The sequence below is a fragment of the Diabrotica virgifera genome, chromosome 8 (genome assembly GCF_917563875.1).
Source record: "Diabrotica virgifera virgifera chromosome 8, PGI_DIABVI_V3a".
Lineage (NCBI taxonomy): Eukaryota > Metazoa > Arthropoda > Insecta > Coleoptera > Chrysomelidae > Diabrotica > Diabrotica virgifera.
In genome coordinates this window covers 69,097,946-69,118,801 of record NC_065450.1, presented here as the reverse complement: position 1 = coordinate 69,118,801, position 20,856 = coordinate 69,097,946, and the positions used below count along the sequence as shown (strand labels likewise).

The 20,856-nt window shown below is 32.9% G+C and overlaps 2 protein-coding genes across 5 annotated transcripts in view; one reads left to right on the top strand and one right to left on the bottom strand.

Moving 5' to 3' along the window:
• The window catches only part of LOC126889442 (DNA polymerase alpha catalytic subunit), a 107,239-nt gene that overhangs the window by 14,129 nt on the left and 72,254 nt on the right, over positions 1-20,856 (bottom strand). The window contains exons 11-12 of the mRNA XM_050657750.1: positions 17,295-17,619; positions 2,398-2,658 (exon numbers count right to left, since the gene is read on the bottom strand). Of these exons, the coding sequence (XP_050513707.1) occupies positions 2,398-2,658; positions 17,295-17,619 (586 nt within the window). The remainder of the gene's footprint in view (positions 1-2,397; positions 2,659-17,294; positions 17,620-20,856) is intronic.
• LOC126889443 (putative fatty acyl-CoA reductase CG5065) overlaps positions 1-20,856 on the top strand; it is a 268,588-nt gene that overhangs the window by 197,421 nt on the left and 50,311 nt on the right. The gene's annotated exons all lie outside the window — the stretch shown is intronic.

Below are 20,856 nucleotides of genomic sequence, written 5' to 3'. Positions count from 1 at the left end.
TAACATTCGGCGGTACATCCACATTTCAAATGAATTCAGTTTGTTGACATCATACTGTTTTAATGTCCAGGTGTCACAGCCATATAGTAATAGAGACCACACATAACACTTTAGTGTTCTCAATCTTATTGTGACTGATAGCTTGGGGTTACAGAGCATTTTAAGCATGTTCATGAAGCCATATCTTGCTATTTCAATGCGTCTTCTAATTTTTTTGAGTGGTCTAGATGACTGTTTCCCTCTGTGCCCAGGTATATGAAGCTTTGGGAACTCTGAAGGGTGATACCATTGATTTGTATGTTGGAATGTCAACACGGGAAGTTTTTTTTCCTAGGAAAATTTTACATTTTTATCTCATTTCTAATTCTTGTTCTTCATGTGCCTTGTCCGTTGTGGAAGTTGGCTATCATCATAGCAATTTTAATTTTGTTTACAGCGTGTCTATAACTCGATCGATGTTAGTCCAAACCATTGGCGTAAGTGTTGAAGCCATGAGTGTCTTCTTCTTCCGGGTCCACGTTTACTCTCTTCAAATTTACCCTATATTATTAGCTGCAGTATACGGTATTTATCATGTCTCATAATATATGACCTAGGTGTTCACGTTTTCGTGTTTTAATTGTGAAAGATATTTCTTTTTGTTTTCCCATTCGGCGCAATACCTATTCGTCGGTGTGGTGTGAGTCGTCCAGAATATTTTGAGGATACGTCGGTACACCCACATTTCGAATACCTCTAGCCTTTTCGATAATGTTTCCGTCATTGTCCAGGTATCTGCTCCATACAACAAGACTGGAAATACATAGCATTTTAGCAGCCATATTTTTAGTGGGACAGATATGTCGCAATGATTGAATATATTTCTCATGTTAAATGTAGCTCTGGCCTTTTCAATTCTACATCGTATTTCGGTTTTTTGATCCGATTTCGAGTTGACGACTGTTCCAAGGTATACATATAATTCTACGTGTTGAATTGGTTTTTTATTTTCAATTGTCTGGCAGGTTTTTGAGTTTTGCTCACCAGTGTCTATTTTTGTTTTATTTATGTTGAAGGTTAAATTCTCTTTTTTCACTCGCTCTTTGTAGATACCCTGTCCATAAGATGCTGAAGTTCATCAATACTGCTAGCAACCACAACTGTATCGTCTGCATATCGGTTTATCTAATTATTACTCCAGTAAATTTCAATATTTTTTTCACTTACGGAAATATTTGACATAAATTAATCAATGATTATACAACATTGTTTTGTCTACAATTTTTTTATTACGATAATGCCTCAACAAATACTAATGGCCATTGGCATGCGTAATGTGTGTAAAAATGTCGATGTCATCGTCTTTACAAAAAGCTAATTGTATCCGAACAATGCATTATTTGCGTTATTATAAAAATTAAATTTGCCAGAAAGTGAATAAAACTTAAATTATTTTTAGATACGCCCCACATAACATACTAGAGCTTAGGTTATCTATGAATTATGTCAAAACTAGTATAATCCGCCAGTAAACACTTTAAGACATTTTGAGCCTAGTTTAACTTTCAACCATTTGTATAACGTCACGGTTTCAAGCATAAAATTATGTATATTTGTATTGCTAAGACACTGTGACGTTATACAATCATGATTGAAAGTCAAACAAGGCCCAAAATGTGTACTGGGAGGGGGTGGGGCCACTTTTCTAAACAAAACCGCGTGATTTATCCTATTTCCGTGGTTACAAAACTCGTTTTCAATTGTTTGCAGATTTTCTTAAAATCCGGCAAACGCGCATCTGTCGCCATTTAATACATCACTGTTGCCATCTACTAAATGACACGTGAACTCATCTTCTCATCTATTAAGTGACACCGGAACTAATTTATCACTAGAAAAATGCCAACTTATTGCTGTAATATGAACAAAATCCCCAGATTGCAGCTTTTAACAATAATTTTTACCTTTAGGTACAGTTAATTTAAAAATTATGGCAATACGGACAATGAAATTTTGTTTAAAATAAAGCTTTTTGCATAGTTAATCGTTTCTGATAGTTATTTTCTACCCAAGTTCAAAAATTATTATGCAAAACGAATTTTTACAACAAGTTACTAAGTAAGTTATGACATGGACTCCTTTAAGTACAGTTATAAAAAATATACTACTTTCTTTGGAAATTTTAACTAGATACTATTAAAATAGAAAGTCTACAGTTCACGTACATACCACTAAGTTGAATATTGGTTTTGAAATAGTGACGGTAACTGTACCTAAAAACTATTTAACATTGTGTCATACCACCTTAAAAGATGTAGGAACTAATACCATACTGTCGGTGTGCGCATGCGCCAGGGAATGTAAAAATCACACTCGTGCCTAAAGAAGTATAACTTCAAAAATAATTGTTTTACATACCTAAATAATACATAACATCAACTTTGAGCTCAGAATTACTTTTTAGTTCGTCTACGTGGTAGGCTCTTTGTACGGCGCTATTGGTGGTACCATCTTCACAGATTATATAAGGTACGGTGTCTCCTGCCCTAAAATGTCCTCCGCTTTTCTGGTTGTAACGAAGAGCGACTAGCACGTGCGGTAGACTATTTTTGTCGGGATACATATGGGGCTCCTTCGTTAACTGCTTGGTAATTATTAATAATGGAGTAGGTACTTTGCCTTAAACATAAGTGTAACTATTATAAACATAATATATGAAGAGTACAGGGGAAAAACAAGAAATGTCAATTTTTCATGAATTTTGGCTTTTCTCGCCATGTGGTAGCAAAAACTGAGGACTATCGACTAGCCTATCGATTCAGGACAATAACCAGAAAGATCAGTCTATATCAATTTTCTAAGAATTTGTATACAGGCGAAGAACGATGATTGTCCACACGCTACCGAACAAAAAGAAGGAAATTCAGCAGTTTTTTGGTGCATTATTAAATTCATAAGTTAATATAGATTAATATTATATTGAATTGCATGAGAATTTCTAGAATTCTGCTAAGAATCTCCTAAGTAGTTTTTAAATATCACAAGAATTAAACTTTTATTGGTGTTTATCTCAATATGTACAAAATGTGGCATTCCTTGTCTTGCCCTGCACTCTTTATATATGTTGTTTAATTAATATCAGAGACGTACCATAGAGACACGGAAATAGTTAACCACTTCTAAATTCTACTCCACTGGGGAAATTGTCATTTTAGTATATGTTTTCAATTCCGCTATACTCCCTTCTTAATTGGTATTTATATACTCTTACATTGTAACGATAAAGTCATTGTTTTTCAAGATTTTTAAAGTTAAAAATAAAACAGCACATTTGCTATTCTCCAATAAATATTTATCATTTCGACTGTTTTTGTCATGTAGCAGCATATATTACATGAATCTATATACAGTATGGTGCAAATGAAAGAAATAAATGCGTTATTTCGTAAGCCTGCGACTTTAAGGAAAAATCCTGAAACAGATCGATTTTTATTTTTAAATTATGATTTTTTGGCATATATGTAGGTATATCATATTATTCACGTCATCCATCTGGTCGTGATGACGTAATCAATGATTTTTTTAAATGAGAATTCGCTCCGTGCGTGATCGTGGTGGGGATACACGAAACTATGCCAGCGCCCGTAGCGGCGAAACATGATAATATTGGCGAATAATGATTGAATAATAATTTTTATCGCCAACCGTCACTAAAGTCATTCATTATTGTACTTATTTGCCCTCATTTGCAGCAGTAAAGTAACACTTTATTCTCACAATAAAACACTGAAAAACGTTTGTTTTCTATACTTCCACAAAATTTATTACAACTATGTTATTACTACAGCTGTTTCGGCAAAGTGCCTTTCTCAAGTGATATATTTTACAGTGTGTTTGCCTTTTTAAGTCTTTAACTGAAGAAGTTGAGGAGTGGGGAGCTGTTTGTCTCGAGTTGGTCATTCAGAATTATATCTGTATTTTTCAATTTATTAATTTCCATTGATTCTAAAAGTGATAGCTTAAGGCCTTTATTTTGAATATGTAGAATTTGAAACTCTTCATTGAAAGAATGATTATGATCTAGAAGGTGAAGTGCGTATGTAGAAGTGTCTGTTTTTCTATTGTTGAAAGCCCTTTTGTGTTCTGCTATCCGTTTGTCAAAAGTTCTGCCAGTTTGACCGATGTAAGTTTTCGGACAGTCACCACAAGTTAGTTTGTACACACCACTCTGTAGTTGCTTTCTCTTTCGGCTTTTATTGTTTTTAATATGTTTGCTTAAGTTGTTGTTAGTTCTGAAAGCTGGTGTTACTCCTTTCTTTTTTATGTATCTGGCTATTTTTGTTGTTATTTTGCCAGTATATGTGAGAGAGCAGAAGGTACTGGGTTCTTTCTGTGGTGGTGGATACACTAATTTCAAGGCTTTCTTATGGAGTTTTTGGTTTAAAATGTTGTTAACTGTTTGTTCGTTATAGCCATTGTTTACTGCTATTTGTCTAATGATATTTAGTTCTGTCTCGAAGTTATTTTTTGTCATAGGAATTTCTGTCAGTCTATGTATCATGCTATGGTAGGCTGCTAATTTGTGTTGTGTAGGATGGGATGATAAATTGTGTATAGTTGTGTCAGTATGGGTAGGTTTATGATATACGGAGAACTCATGTTTGTTGTGTAGTCTGGTAATAGTTACATCTAGAAATTTTATGGAATTATTCTGTTCTGTTTCTATTGTGAACTCAATATTACTATGAAGTGAATTAATGTATGATAGAAATTGGTCAAGTTGTCTGTTAGTTCCTGTAAAGCAGACTAGTATGTCATCCACGTATCTCCACCAATATAAGAACTGTTTAAATACGGGGTGTTTAGAAATTGTTGTTTCAAGTTGGTTCATAAATATATCTGATAGTAATGGGCTTAGAGGATTACCCATAATGCATTACCCATAATGCACTGCACTGTTGTTTGTGTAAATTTGATTATTGAATTCAAAATAGTCTTGATTTATGCAAATTTCAAGAAGGTGTAAAATTTCAGATGCAATGATCGGATTTGTACTATTATGTTCTAAAAGGTTTTTAACTAAAACAAAAGTTTCTGTAGGAGGAACACTAGGAAAAAGATTTTTTACGTCAAATGAAATTAGTCTGGAGTTGTTGGGCAATTGAAAATGTTGTATTTTATTAACTAGTTCTAGTGTATTTTTTACGGTGAATTTAGGTGAAAATTTAATAATATCTGACAGTTTATACAGCTCCGTCATATAAACTTTCAAAAAAACTGTCAGATATTATTACAGAATACACTAAATTTTCACCTAAATTCACCGTAAAAAATACACTAGAACTAGTTAATAAAATGCAACATTTTCAATTGCCCAACAACTCCAGACTAATTTCATTTGACGTAAAAAATCTTTTTCCTAGTGTTCCTCCTACAGAAACTTTTGTTTTAGTTAAAAACCTTTTAGAACATAATAGTACAAATCCGATCATTGCATCTGAAATTTTACACCTTCTTGAAATTTGCATAAATCAAGACTATTTTGAATTCAATAATCCAATTTACACAAACAACAGTGCAGGACTTATTATGGGTAATCCTCTAAGCCCATTACTATCAGATATATTTATGAACCAACTTGAAACAACAATTTCTAAACACCCCGTATTCAAACAGTTCTTATATTGGTGGAGATACGTGGATGACATACTAGTCTGCTTTACAGAAACTAACAGACAACTTGACCAATTTCTATCATACATTAATTCACTTCATAGTAATATTGAGTTCACAACAGAAACAGAACAGAATAATTCCATAAACTTTCTAGATGTAACGATTACCAGACTACACAACAAACATGAGTTCTCCGTATATCATAAACCTACCCATACTGACACAACTATACACAATTCATCATCCCATCCTACACAACACAAATTAGCAGCCTACCATAGCATGATACATAGACTGACAGAAATTCCTATGACAAAAAATAACTTCGAGACAGAACTAAATATCATTAGACAAATAGCAGTAAACAATGGCTATAACGAACAAACAGTTAACAACATTTTAAACCAAAAACTCCATAAGAAAGCCTTGAAATTAGTGTATCCACCACCACAGAAAGAACCCAGTACCTTCTGCTCTCTCACATATACTGGCAAAATAACAACAAAAATAGCCAGATACATAAAAAAGAAAGGAATAACACCAGCTTTCAGAACTAACAACAACTTAAGCAAACATATTAAAAACAATAAAAGCCGAAAGAGAAAGCAACTACAGAGTGGTGTGTACAAACTAACTTGTGGTGACTGTCCGAAAACTTACATCGGTCAAACTGGCCGAACTTTTGACAAACGGATAGCAGAACACAAAAGGGCTTTCAACAATAGAAAAACAGACACTTCTACATACGCACTTCACCTTCTAGATCATAATCATTCTTTCAATGAAGAGTTTCAAATTCTACATATTCAAAATAAAGGCCTTAAGCTATCACTTTTAGAATCAATGGAAATTAATAAATTGAAAAATACAGATATAATTCTGAATGACCAACTCGAGATAAACAGCTCCCCACTCCTCAACCTTTTCAGTTAAAGACTTAAAAAGGCAAACACATTGTAAAATATATCACTTGAGAAAGGCACTTTGCCGAAACAGCTGTAGTAATAACATAGTTGTAATAAATTTTGTGGAAGTATAGAAAACAAACGTTTTTCAGTGTTTTATTGTGAGATAAAATGAACTTCCATCAAGTAACGGTCGAATCTATCAATTATAACACTTTATTGTACTGAAAGAAGAATTTTACTTTACCTGCCGCGATTAATCGAGATTGAATGTAAGTGGTCGACGGCAGTAATCGATTATTTATTTGAGTTAACTTACAATTTATTTACTTTAATTATTATAATATTGTACAAAATTTACGACAGATTGTCATTTAAATTTATGTCAACAAGTGAAATTCGGTAGTATTTTGTAATTATATTCATATAAAATAAATCAAAGCTTTACCAATTTAGTAATTAGTCAATATTGATAACTATCGATAAAAAATCGAAAGCGGCCATCATGCAAAAGTCACCTGTCATCCCTGTCATAAAATTTGTATTACGTCAAAAATTTTAAAAATTCTTAAATTGTAAATTGTAAGTATTAAAACCAATATGAAATTGTTGGCGATAAAATTTTGTATGCACCACGTCAGTAAAGACTCTTTATCGAACTCGTCTGTTATTCGCCTCGCTCGCTCTGCTCATAATATCAGACTCGTTCGATAAAGAGTAACTTTACTGACTTGGTACATAAACTATTTTCGATAGATTCTTCGCTTACCTTATTATTACCATTTTGATTTTTATTATTTATATTTTCATAATGACTTTCTTTCCTTCCCCGAGCTGGTGGTATATTCCCATCGTCATCTACATATTTCCATTTTGTGTTACACACAAGCACACAAAATTAATAGTTCAATAGACCCAGCTAATGTTAAAATCTGGTACTAATAATTCACACTGCCTAATTGCTTTCGATGTACTCTTAATCAAATTAAAAATTAAAAAGCGGATATTTGGAAGTTCTCTGAAGAAAATATCAATTTTAAGGGTTTTTCTTCACTGTTTCATTACAGTTTAGTTGTTGGTGTTAACATTAATTGTTAATGTTAAAATATCAATTTTAAGGGTTTTTCTTCACTGTTTCATTACAGTTTAGTTGTTGGTGTTAACATTAATTATTAATGTTAACACCGACAACTAAACTGTAATGAAACAGTGAAGAAAAACCCTTAAAATTGATATTTTCTTCAGAGAACTTCCAAATATCCGCTTTTTAATTTCGACGGCGAAAGTGCAGTACCTCGTATGTGATATTTTTACGGTTTTAGGTTTTATACATGAATATTTAGGGTTTTGCTCGCGCCATCTATTAAAAACGTTTAAAAAATTCCACATAACTTCGTTACAGGTTTCTAGAGGCAAATTCATTACCTCGGATAATTGTTGTTGTCTTTTTGAATGCAGTACCTTGTATCCGTCAGTCGCCATTGTTTTCTGCCATAAGAAGTCCTTCTTTGGCTTTGCCATTACCTTTTTTACGTTAATGAGGTAAGTAAATATTTAATAATTATTAATGCTGTTATAAATTTATCCTAATATTGTATTTCATCGAAAAAATAGTTTGATTTTTTTAAAAGTCGTTGCGATTTTACTAAAATAAGGTTTGTAAGTCCAAATAATTATACGAGGTCCTGCAATATTGTGTCTACAATATTTATTGTTACCATACGAGGTAATGCATTACTTTGTAGGTACTTTGTACAAGCTTTTTACATCCAAGTTAATTTGTTAAACACATAAAAGTACTTGCACACTGGAGACTAAGTTTGTTGAGACTGTGATATACAACAAAAACAGAAAAAATAATTCTGTAAATTTAACGCTTATCCAACAAAGACAATAATAATTACTATACTCGATAGAACTCATTTCTCTCGCATGGCACGCTCATGCTTATAAACTATTCATCGATATATTTGTAGAAATGTATCTCTTTTTTAGGAGTCATAGTGGCAATGTTATAACGAACGAAAAAAATTCTAGAGAATGCCAAAGAAATTACTGAAGCTAAAGGCGCTTCTAGTCAAAGCGATACCTTAGATTATTATACAACAGTAGATTTAGAAAACGCTGTAATTGTTTTTCAAGACGACTTAAATCCTGCTTTAAATGAAACAGTTGTTGATGCCCTTAACGAAGTTTTAAGCCAGCCTGAAAACGACGTAGGTCCAGTTTTTAATGGCTTAGCAGGTATTTGCACTAACATTATTTCTTTCGCTTTGACTAATTTTTTTATGCTCGTATTTTTTATTTAGAAGACAACCAAAATGAAATTCCAAACGTGTCGAACCTATTTGAGGATTTGGATCAATTATTTCCAACTAATATAGCCACAAATTCAACTTCTACTAATGTTGACTTAAGACCGCAATACTACAAAACTATTATTCACACTGTAGAGGAAGAAGTATACGTACCAGATAAGAACTACCAGAAAGCCATTAGTGACGATAGTGAAGTGGAGGAGGATACGCAGTCAAATAAAGAAAATGATGAAGAATACATACCAGACTCAAACCCAGAGAGTGAAGAAGAAAGCGATAATGAAGATATTCAACCGAACAATACAAATATGGAACTTGATATAACCGAAGCCGACAACAATATTGAAGAAAACTTACAAAAACGGAAGCGAAAGAAAACCAACCAACGACAGCTCAATAAAAAATTAAGGATGGAAGGACAAGATTATTTAGGATTCAGAAAACCAAGAAATCAAAATAAAACATTTAATGAAAAAATGAGAACAAAACGTCGCCTAAAACCGCGATGCGATTGTGGAGATGAGAAAGGAGCCAGTCGAAAGTGTAAATTAATTGACGAAAATGACCGTGCAGGAATATTTAACAATTTTTGGTCGAAAATGACATGAGATCAAAGAAAGGTTTTTGTGTGTAATACGGTTACTTTGGAAACGTCAAGAAATAAAACACCGGATTCAAGAAGGACAACGACGCTAAAATACAACTTAAAGGTAAATCACCGGTTCATTCCGGTTTGCAAAAAATGTATCTGAACACAACAGGTCTTGGTGAATGGTCGGTACGAAACTGGTTGTTAAAAAGTAGTGACGGCATTGTTGAAAGGCAAGAGATTGTTGTGCAGAGCAGAAAGAAAAGAGAAAATAATCACACAGAAGCTTCCGAATACCTAAAAGAATTTTTGCAATCCCTTAATAAGTTACCTGCGCACTACTGTCGTAGGGAAACTTCAAAACAGTATTTAGAACAGCAGTTTCAGTCTATAGCTCAATTATACCGGAAGTATAAAAAGCAGTGCAATATCAATGACAAAATGTGCTTGTCGATAACTAAATTAACGGCGGTTGTAAATGAGCTGAACATTGGAATATTTACACCACGAAAGGACAGATGTGACCAGTGCTACAAATAGTAAAATGGAAATTTAGAGGAAGAGTTATTTTTCAAGCATCGCGAAGAAAAAGACAGGGCCAGAAAAGAGAAGGAATCTGACAAGAATAGGGCAATTTTAGGAGAATGTCATACACTTACAATGGACCTTCAAGCCGTTAAGCTTTGTCTTCAGTTAAACGCTAGTTCACTATATTACAAAGTTAAGCTTTGCTGCCACAATTTCACCATCTACGACTTAAAAACCAACTTGGGAACTTGTTATTGGTTTGATTAGACCAAAACAGATCTTCACGCCTCGACATACGCCTCGTGTGTAGTCGATTATCTCAAAGATAATTTTTTGGATAAAGGTGACAAAAGAGAAGTTATCATATTCTCAGATGGCTGCACAGCCCAAAATCGCAACTCCATAATGTCTAACGCGCTACTTCATTTGTCTGAAATGCACAGTGTAAAAATCACACAAAAATATCTGGCCAAGGGCCATACACAAATGGTGTGCGATAGTGTGCACGCCTGCATTAAAACATCATTAAAAAATAAAGACATTTATCTTCCAAGCGATTACGCTCGAATCACAAAGGAAGCTAAAAAGAAAAACCTCTATATTGTTAAAACACCAGACTTTGATTTTTTCACCAATTTTAATTACAAGCCATTAATGAAGTATGATTCCATAAGGCCTATAAAAGTATTATCAGATCCAGTCGTGACAAACCTAAGAGTACTGGAATACTTGCCAAAGGGAGAAATCAATTTCAAGATCAATTTCAATGATGAATTTCAAGTACTTCCTCGACGACCAAAAGCGATAAGTTTAGCTGGAGTTGAGTTTCCGCGGTTATACAAGAGACTACAAAAAATAAAAAAAAAGTTTGATCATCTTAATGAAATAAAGCCGGTTATTCCCAAAGATTGTTGGGCGTATTATGAAAGCTTGCAATACGAATAGTAGGAGTTTTCTACACAAAATGAATTTTTTATGTTTTTCATAAGTTTTTTCAACCTACCTAATAAAAAATAAGGTTTGTTTTGTTTTTTACCATTTTTGATAATAAATGTTATTATAAGTTTATTCAACATACCTAATATTAAAAAATAAGATTTTGTTATAATGTTTAAAATAATGTTTTGTTTTTTAAATGAGTTACCATTTTTGATAATAAAATGTTATTAAAGTTACTCTTCTTGTGCCTTTTTTTTTCTACTCTCATGTGTCAACTTTAGCTGTGCAGTACCTCGTATAGGTTTACCGTTTTAATGCAATACCTCGGATCAAGCAGACGTGGGTTATGGATGTAAAAAGATAATAAATTTATATTAAAATAGGTTAATAAATCATTTTTTTAAGTTCTGCTTACAAATTAAGCGCAATGTGCGAGAAAATGTAGTTTTTCGCGATTTCTGTAAAATTGACCAAAATAATGATACGAGGTACTGCACTTTGGCCGTCGATTTGACGTTTATTTGACACTCAAACTTATTGTTTGTATAATAAATTTTATCAAATATGGTAAAATAAATATTACATTAACATCAAATATGTCATATGTGTATCATATGTTTAACCTTTAACTACCCGCGCATCAAGTTATGACATAACTACACGCGTGGCGTACTTTGTACGCCACAAGAAAATACACTTAAAAACAACGGATTTGTTTAATTTTGTTTTGAAAAAATACACTTAGTTGTTTGTTATAAACCTTATTCGACATCAGTGAATACTTGGAGTTCCTTTTCAGTAAGCCAATTGGAATTTATAACTGGAATCATGGAATAACTGGATTCCATGATAAATAAAATTACTAATAAAAAATTTTTTTAAATGTGATTTTTTACAGGAGAAAAAGTATTGTTTACAAAGAAAAACATATTTTTTGCCATAATGACTAAAAAACAATTCATATATGTACTTATATTACGACTTATAGTAATATAATCCTGGGTTATATTGTATACCACCGGAAACAACAAATAATAAAATGTAAATTACGATCTTTCCAGAACGCCGATTATAACGAAACTAAAACCAAATTGTAAAGCACATTCCAGTGATAGGTTAGAAAAATAAGCAAGGTCAAAAAATAAATTTTTAAATATATTTCCAGTAGAATCCTTATATCTGGCGTACAAAGCACGCCAGCGCGTGTAGTTAAAGGTTAACGTCAAATTGTGTTCACCAAAAATTTCAGGCGACTACGCTAGGTGTCGCGTCAGTCATGCGCGGAGCGAATATTACTGAATATAGAATTAAATAACTTTTCAAATGAGCTATTCTCGTTTAAAAATCATCGATGACGGCAATAGTATGATAGATATGCTAAAAAATCATCATTTAAAAATAAAAATAGACCTGTTTCGGGATTTTCCTTGAAATCGCCGGTTTACGAAATAACGAATTTATTCCTTTCATTTGCACCATACTGTATGCTGTGAAACAGCATATTATATTACGTGAATATTCTGTTGAGACTTATCCTACAGGAAACTGGGTGACGAACCACGTTCCACTGGTGGAAGTATTCCGTGTCAAACTGTGCATAACAACAAATCACAATCATACAATATACCAGGGGTGGCCAAGCTTCTTAATAGTCGGAGCCACTTTTCACAAGTTGAAGTTTTTCGCGAGCCGCAATAAAATACTTATTCAAAAAGTATCTATGTATAGAAGGTATTTACAATTTTTTTAACAGAACTTTTACTTACTGAAAACCGAAATACAATTACGAAATATTTAAACTTAATTACATTTTTGTTTTCCTTCTTTTGATAATTCTTTAGAATTTGGTGATTAATATGTGACTTCTCAATAATTCTTTTAGATGCTGGTTAGGTAATATTGATCGGTGTTAGGATTTCACGAATTATAAAATGGAATAAAATGGTCCACACAAGTACGTTGTTCCTAATATGGAAATAATTCGACAAGCATTCTTTTTTAGGGTACCTTCTTGGATTCAGGTACAAATTTCCAAAATTCGGTATTCGGCGTCGACTTATAGTTTTATTTTCGAGCTTGATCTTCTTGCGTCTCTATTAATTTGAATTCTCCAGATGTTGATTGGGTCATATATTGGTAATAATAAAAAATTCACCTTATGAACTATGTTCATTTCAAATGAATTCGGAAAAAAATGAAGAGACGATTTAACATATTTTAAGTCTTCAAATCAATTTTGGAGTTCGGTCAATATTCCTTCCGGCTTTTTTATATACCTGCTCGTTAAGTTTTTTTAGTATAATATGGTAAAAAATTTTTTCTAAGTCGAGTAAAATGACTTAAATGCAAAATGTGTACCTAATACAAATTACAAATTACATATGTAGCAAGAGTTATACAAAAATCGGTCTGGATTCGGTTGATTACTGACTTTTACATTGCGCCACTCTTATGTAATGTTCGTTAGCGCAGTTTTCGATGTGTCATATCATTCTTATCTTGGATGGAAATGGAATTCGTTACAAAGTCTTTCATGTTTGTTGTCAGTAAATTGAAACACATTTTGAAACACATATTATGGAACGATAATAATTTTTTTAAATCATATCTAATACAAAATTGAAAAATAACTCGGGTACAATCGAGAGCCACAAGTAATCCTTCAAAGAGCTCGCGAGCCGCAGTTTGGCCACCCCTGCAATATACGTATGCTTAAAGACCTTACTAGGAAAAGGGAGCTCCAACCACGTTAAATGAGCAAGTGAGACCCTGCAGTTAAAATACAATAGTCACAATGTATGTATACAGGAATGTTAAAGAACTCACAGGTGAACTAAGACGGAGACAGAAAGAAAATCTAACTGATTCTGATGGAACCATCATCTTGGACAAACAGAGTAAAATAAGAACGAGGAGAGAATGTCTGGAGAAACTGTTTGAAAACCAAAGAGATAACACCTTTGAGCTAGAAGAGGAGGTAAATAGGACCAAGAATATTGTAGCAGGAAGTTTATTCTGCAATAACCTAGCTATAAAATAAAGCAGCAGGCTCCGATAATATACAAGCAGAACTACTTAAACTAATGGAAAACGAATCAATAGCAATAATAACAAAGATACTCAATACCATATTATACAACTCTGGAGAACTCTGAGGATTACCAATGTTGAAGTGCTACGACGTTTAAATAAGGAGTTAGAAATTGTGAAAAGTATAAAAACTAGAAAACTGGAATATTTGGGTCACATTACCAGAGGAGAAAAATATGAGTTGCTGAGAATTATTATGCAAGGAAGGATCGAAGGAAGAAGAAGCATAGGAAGAAGACGCATCTCCTGGCTGAGGAACCTTAGAGAATGGTTTAACTGTAGTTCATTACAACTATTCAGAGCAGTAGCCAACAAAGTGACCATAGCCATTATGATATCCAACCTCCGATAGGAGAGGGAACTTTAAGAAGAAGAAGGAGAACTCTGAATTTATTTCACTTCCAAAAAAACCAGCAGTCAAGAAATGTGAAAAGTGCCGTACTATATAGTCCATTGAAATGTTACATTTACCTTGGATTTCTTAGAGGAGTCAATTTTATTTTTTTAATGTATAGGGGGGTTCAGTAGAAGCTTAAGTTCAAGTTTTTGGGGTCGCCACCCTTGTCCCCCGGCCGCCATATTGGAAAAAGGGGTGCACAGGGATTTCGCGCTGTATCTCCTAAACTAGCAACCCTACAGAAAATTTAATTACACATAAAATGTAGCAAATTAAATTTTCTACAATTTTACGTCTTTTACTTTTTATCGTCAGGTGACCAACAAAAAAGTTATAAACAAAAATAAGAGACAATTTTGTAAGAAGTTTCCTTTTGGAGGTTATAACTTTTTTTCCGTTCATTTCACAATAAAATAACATCATAGCGATTTTGTAGAGGATTTTTCAATGAACAATTTTCACTATAAATTTGTTTAATTTTATTTATTATCTAGGTTTTACAGCGCTCCAAACTTCACCAGATTCTGTAATTCTCCTAGGAATACAATAAAAACAATACTTTAATTAAAATTACATTATGCCGACCACGAAAATCAAATTTAAGATAAATGACTAATTTTGGTCATTTTTTATGTTTTTGAGGTCGCTGAATCCGAATATGAAGTTTATTTTTACCTAAAGTTGGTGGAACATGTTCAAAAATCAAATTTTATACAAAAATTCCAAAAATCAATTTTGATGATTTTTCAAATTTACCTCGCTGTATCTTTGGTCGCTGAAAATATTTCCTTTTGAAAATTTTACTGTGTTATCGTTGAAGTATGTAGATAACAATAAAATTTGTCCAAAATGTTTAAACACATTATAAAAGGAGTTGTTAATTTTTAAACATTTTGTCATCATATTCCGTTAGTTTCATGTTTAAAGTTGAGTGAAAAACTTAAAAAAGTTGAGTGAAAAACTTAAAAAAGTTGAGTGAAAAACTTTTTAATTTATAATTTTAACCAACAACAATAAAATATGAAGAAGTGTTTTGGAAAATTTTAAGTCAAAATATACAATAGGAAAAAAGTTATGTTACTTCATAGACAAGCGGCACACCCCAAAAAACGCTTATATCTCGAGATCCTATTCACGGTGTGGTGGATGGCTAATTTTGATCATACTTTATGACTTTGATATCAAAAATCGTTTTTCGCTCTTCTTAAGAATTTTGCATTTTGCGGTTGCGTCATTCTTCTTCTGGACGGGCGAATTTGTCCTCAAACAACTTCTTGGACTTTTTCTATAAATGCTTAGGGTTATAAGTTTTATAGTGGGGAGAAAGGTCAAAAATAGATTAATAATAGCATAGAAATGTTAAATCATAATAAATTGTATGAATAGGAAATAAATATAGATAGAAAAGTAAGCCTAACGTTTTGTTTTTATTGTATTCCTATGAGCATTCGAGCATCTGGTCAAGTTTGGAGCGCTGTAAAACCTATATAAATAAATAGAATTAAACAACCTTATAGTGGAAATTGTTCACTGAAAAACCCTCTACAAAATTGATATACTGTTATTTTATTTTAAAATGAACTGAAAAAAAGTTATAACCTCCAAAAGGAAACTTGTTAAAAAATTTGTAGTTATTTTTGTTTACATCTTTTTTGTTGGTCACTTCACGATAGAAAGTAATAGAAACAATATTGTAGAAAATTTAATTTGCTACATTTTATGTTTAATTAGATTTTCCGTAGGGTTTGCAGTTTATGAGATATAGCGCGAAACCCCTTTGCACCCCATTTCCAAGATGGCGATCGGGGGACAAGGGTGGCGACCCCAAAAACTTAAACTTAAGCTTTTACTGATCCCCCCTACACATTAAAGAAATAAAATTAAAAATGAAAATTGACAAAAAATGTAACATTTTAATGGCCTAATAAGCATCATGAGTAATCTCCGAAAACTGTTCTTAAAGATCATCCATAAGAGAATTTACAAACTGTGTGAAAGTCAAATTTCCCTCAAACCATTTTGGTTTCATAAATGCTGTTGGTACAAAAGAGACTTCGTTTTCATTATATTATAAGTCTTGTTCCAGAGATACAGAGACGTTGTAACGATATGATACCTCGCCAAGCGATGAGCTGCTTTACCCGAGGCGACCGAAGGAGTGTCAGCGTTGGCGTATTGCATCGCTGGGGGAAACCGAAGGAGAGGGCATCGAGAGCATATTTAAGGCGAGCCAGGAGAATGATAAAATCAGTCATGGCTAGCGAATTGAACTAACCATGGCTCAACAGCTGCTGCTCGCGTATTGAACGAACATTAGCTGGCTTGGCAATAGATGCACCGTATGTGAGGTGGGACTATGCCTAGGCGGACGCCACAGTAGTGACGTGGAGTCTTGCCATGACCGTTATCGCAGTGTGCGGTAGTAGCGAGGAATGATCTCCGGATCGGAATAAAGGACTATGTTGATTTAACGTAGCGAGATTGTTATTGTATATAAATATACTGTTTATCGTATTATTTTAATGTTGCTATTATCATCGGATAACTGTAAGAAAGTTTAATATTGTTTTTCCTTTGCAGAAGACGGAGTTATATTTTATTTTGTTTGTTTTAAACTGTCGTCCTTAGAAGAACTACCCGTTACAACGTCAACTGCGACGTATACGCATGTATAGTTGATTACGAGAAAGCGTTTGATCGAGTACAGCACGCCAAGGTGATGCAAATACTAAAAAACAGGAATTAGCAACTAAGATCTGAAAATAATTAGAAATCTTCACTGGAATCAGACCGTTAGTAAAGTCGTACTATTGATTTACAATTATGCAAGATTATGTATTTAATATACGATTACTTAAAGTAGTACACCTTACCCTCAGTTAAATGTTCACGAATTTTTCTTAGATATTCACGGATATGCTCTATTCTTTCATCGGCGGATTGGTCACTCAAAATTTGATTCAATATATATTTTCCAGCTTCGGAAGATATTTGGGACCAATCTCTTCGAACAATATCCAAACCTTTATACTCTTTGACGGCCACCAATTTCCCGTTTTTGTCTTTATTCAATGTTACTGCAGCGTACTTCTTCTTTTTTAAAAGCAGTAAGTACTTAAACACACCATCTATGTCGAGTTCGACTTGTTTATATAATTTGTTTACTTCTTGTTTAATTTTGACACCAATTTTAAATACCTGCAAAAATATATTAAAGTCATATAAATGCCAAATAATTTTAAATGTTAAAAACTATAAATTAACCGGGGTTCAAATGAAGCGTAGCAGTTTTTTGAAGTTATACTTCTTTAGGCGCTATTGAGAGTAAAAGTTCATAATTCTGCGCGCATGCAGACAGTATGGTATAAACGTTATACGGGATCTGATTGGGTGTTAAAATCATCTGTCAATAATTGTTCAATATGGAAATTTTGGATAAACAAATTAATGTTGTGTATATTAGTTTTTATTGTTGTGATGGCAGAGAAAAATGCAAGTTTATAATATTGTAGTGACTTTTTAAATAGTTTTTAAAAGCGACAGGTACGTAATAATTGTAAACGTTTCAGTATCCTAATAAAAAATTTCATAGGTAGAACCTACCTATTTGGAAAATTTAAAAAGAACCTACTAAAATAGTATGTAATGCTTTGATTTACATAATTTGATTACCATCAAAATTTCTATCAATATTCACCTAATATATTGTTTTCTTACTCTATGTTTTGTTGTATTCTAATATTTCTTTCAATTCTAAATAATTTCAATTCAAAATCAAAATAATTTGGTTAAATTCAGAACCGTCAAAAGTTTAATCCGTTTAGCTAGGTAGTTGAACTTCGCACATGATGACACATGGTCTGCGTGGGTAAAAGTTTAAGGTGAATGAATTTCAATACTAACTGCGCTGATAAGCGGGTTCGAACCCCAATGGAAACTTCTATTTTTTTATTTTTTTTTTATACATTTTATGATTGTAAGTTTATTATTTAATTTTTTTTTTCAGAAAATACGTATTTAGTTAAAAATTTTTCCTACATTGTTCAGGAATCATGCGTGGCATTTTTCAATGTGTTTGTTTGTGTGTGTTTTATTCTTTTATTATTTTAATTTTTGGCACTGTTTTAATAAAATTTTTTGAGAAGTAGTAAGTATTAAAATTAGTTTAATATTTAAATAAAATATAAATAAACTGTTTAAAGTATATTAATTTCGTTGAAATCATATAACAGAAGTATAACTTCTTACGTGCGTACAAAGTACACACACATTCTTTTTTTTTTCACTCTGTGTAAGGTTTTAATTAACGTATTACAAATATTCGAAAGAAAAACTTCTTGTAATGAAAGATTAATAAAAAATTGATCACTTTAATTTAATTTATCATTTAATTCTTGTTAATAAAAAATTGATCACTTTCTTGTAATGGCAAAAATCAAAGGAAGAATATCAAACCAAAGAAGGGTAAACATGTGAAGCAAGACAGAATTAATGCGGATAATATATATATAACAGCGCTAACAGGCCTTATAGGCCTACGGCTTCTAAATTCTGGATAATATTTCTCCATTCTGTTCGGTCCTCTGCACTCTTTCTCCAGTCCTTCACCCCGATTTCTTCCAAATCCCTCTCTGCAGCCTCTAACCATCTCTTCCTTGGTCGACCTCGTCTCCTTTTTCCCAATGCTCTGTCATTCAATATTCGTTTGACGTTTCTAGTTTCTGGCATTCGAGTAATATGTCCCAGCCATCTAACTCTTTGGGCTCGTATTTTTGTCGTTATTTTTGGTCTCCCATACATCCTCATTACTTCTTCATTTGTTCGTCTCCTCCAGGTTTTCTCCGCTATCTGTATACCTCCAAAAATTTTTCTCAGGATCTTCCTTTCCCATATCTGTATCTTCTTCTCCTCTTGTTGATTCATTACCCACGTTTCGCTCGCATACAACACTGTGGGCCGTATTATCGTTTCATACATTCTGATTTTCGCGTTTATTGATACATTTTTTGCTTTTAATATCGTGTTTAAGGCACCCACAACTCGACTTCCCTTCAATAATCTTTTATCTATTTCTTTTTCTTCCCTTCCAGTACTGGTTACAGTCACTCCCAGGTATTCGAATTCTGCTACTTCCTTAAATTTATATTCATCTCCTTCTCCTTTCATTTTTATATAGTTATCCTCTTTATTTATATCTCCTTTCATTACCATGTATTGTGTTTTTCCTTGGTTGATTCTTAATCCATACCTTTTTGCTTCCGCTTCGAACTTTTGGAATATTTTTTGGAGATGTTCCTTTGTTCTTGTTAGGATGACTAGATCATCAGCGTAAGCTATAAACTGCTGTCTGTTGTTAAATATGGTACCGCTTGTATTAATTTTTATCCTTCTTACTATGTGTTCTAGTACCAAGTTAAATAAGTCTGTAGATAGAGGGTCACCCTGTTTCAGTCCTTTATTCACTGTGAATTGTTTTGAAAAATTTCCTTCCAGTGTTATCCTGTTTTTTGTATTGTTGAGCGTCATTCTCACTAATTTAACCAGCTTTCCTGAAATACCCAAGGATCTCATTGCTTCATATAGCATATCTCGGTCTACTGAGTCGTAAGCCTGTTTAAAGTCAATGAACAACATGTGTAGTCCCAAATTTTGTTCGTAGCTGTTGTTCTGTATTAGTTTTAATAAACATATTTGATCTGTTGTTGATCTTCCTGGTCTAAAACCTCCTTGGTATTCTCCAATGATCTTATTTACCTCCTTTTGCAATCTATTTCGGATGATTTTTGCAAGTATTTTATAGGCCACTTCTAATAGCGATATTCCTCTATAATTTTCGCAACTTGTTTCATCACCTTTTTTGTAGATTGGACAGATGAGTGCATTGTTCCATTGTTGCGGCATTTCCTCTTTTTGCCAGACTGTTAATATTAGTCGGAAAATTTTTTCTTGCAGCTTTTCTCCTCCTACTTTAAAAATCTCTGCCGGAATTCCGCTTTCTCCTGCGCTTTTGTTATTTTTTTGCTTCAATATTGCTTCTTTTACTTCTTGTAGTGTAGGTTCTTCTTCACGTTGTTGTTCTGTGTTATCCTGTTCATGTTGTTTTATTTCCTGGGGTTCTGCTTGTTTATTTTCATTTAATAGTTCTTCAAAATACTCCGCCCATCTGTTCAATTTTTCTGTTGTTTCTCCTAAAAGCACACCGTCTTTACCTCTACAATAACTTGTTTTACTCTTTGCAGTTCCTCGAGATTTTTTTACTTCTTGGTAGAAATTTCTTATTTCCTTGTTTACGTATGATTCTTCTATTGTTTTCAACTGTTTGTCAAGATGTTCTCTTTTCTTTTTTCTGCAGATTTGTTTTACTTCTCTTCTTGCCATTTTATATTTTTCTGTAGTATCCTGTGTATTATTTTTGTCTTTTTCTATTTTTGCTTT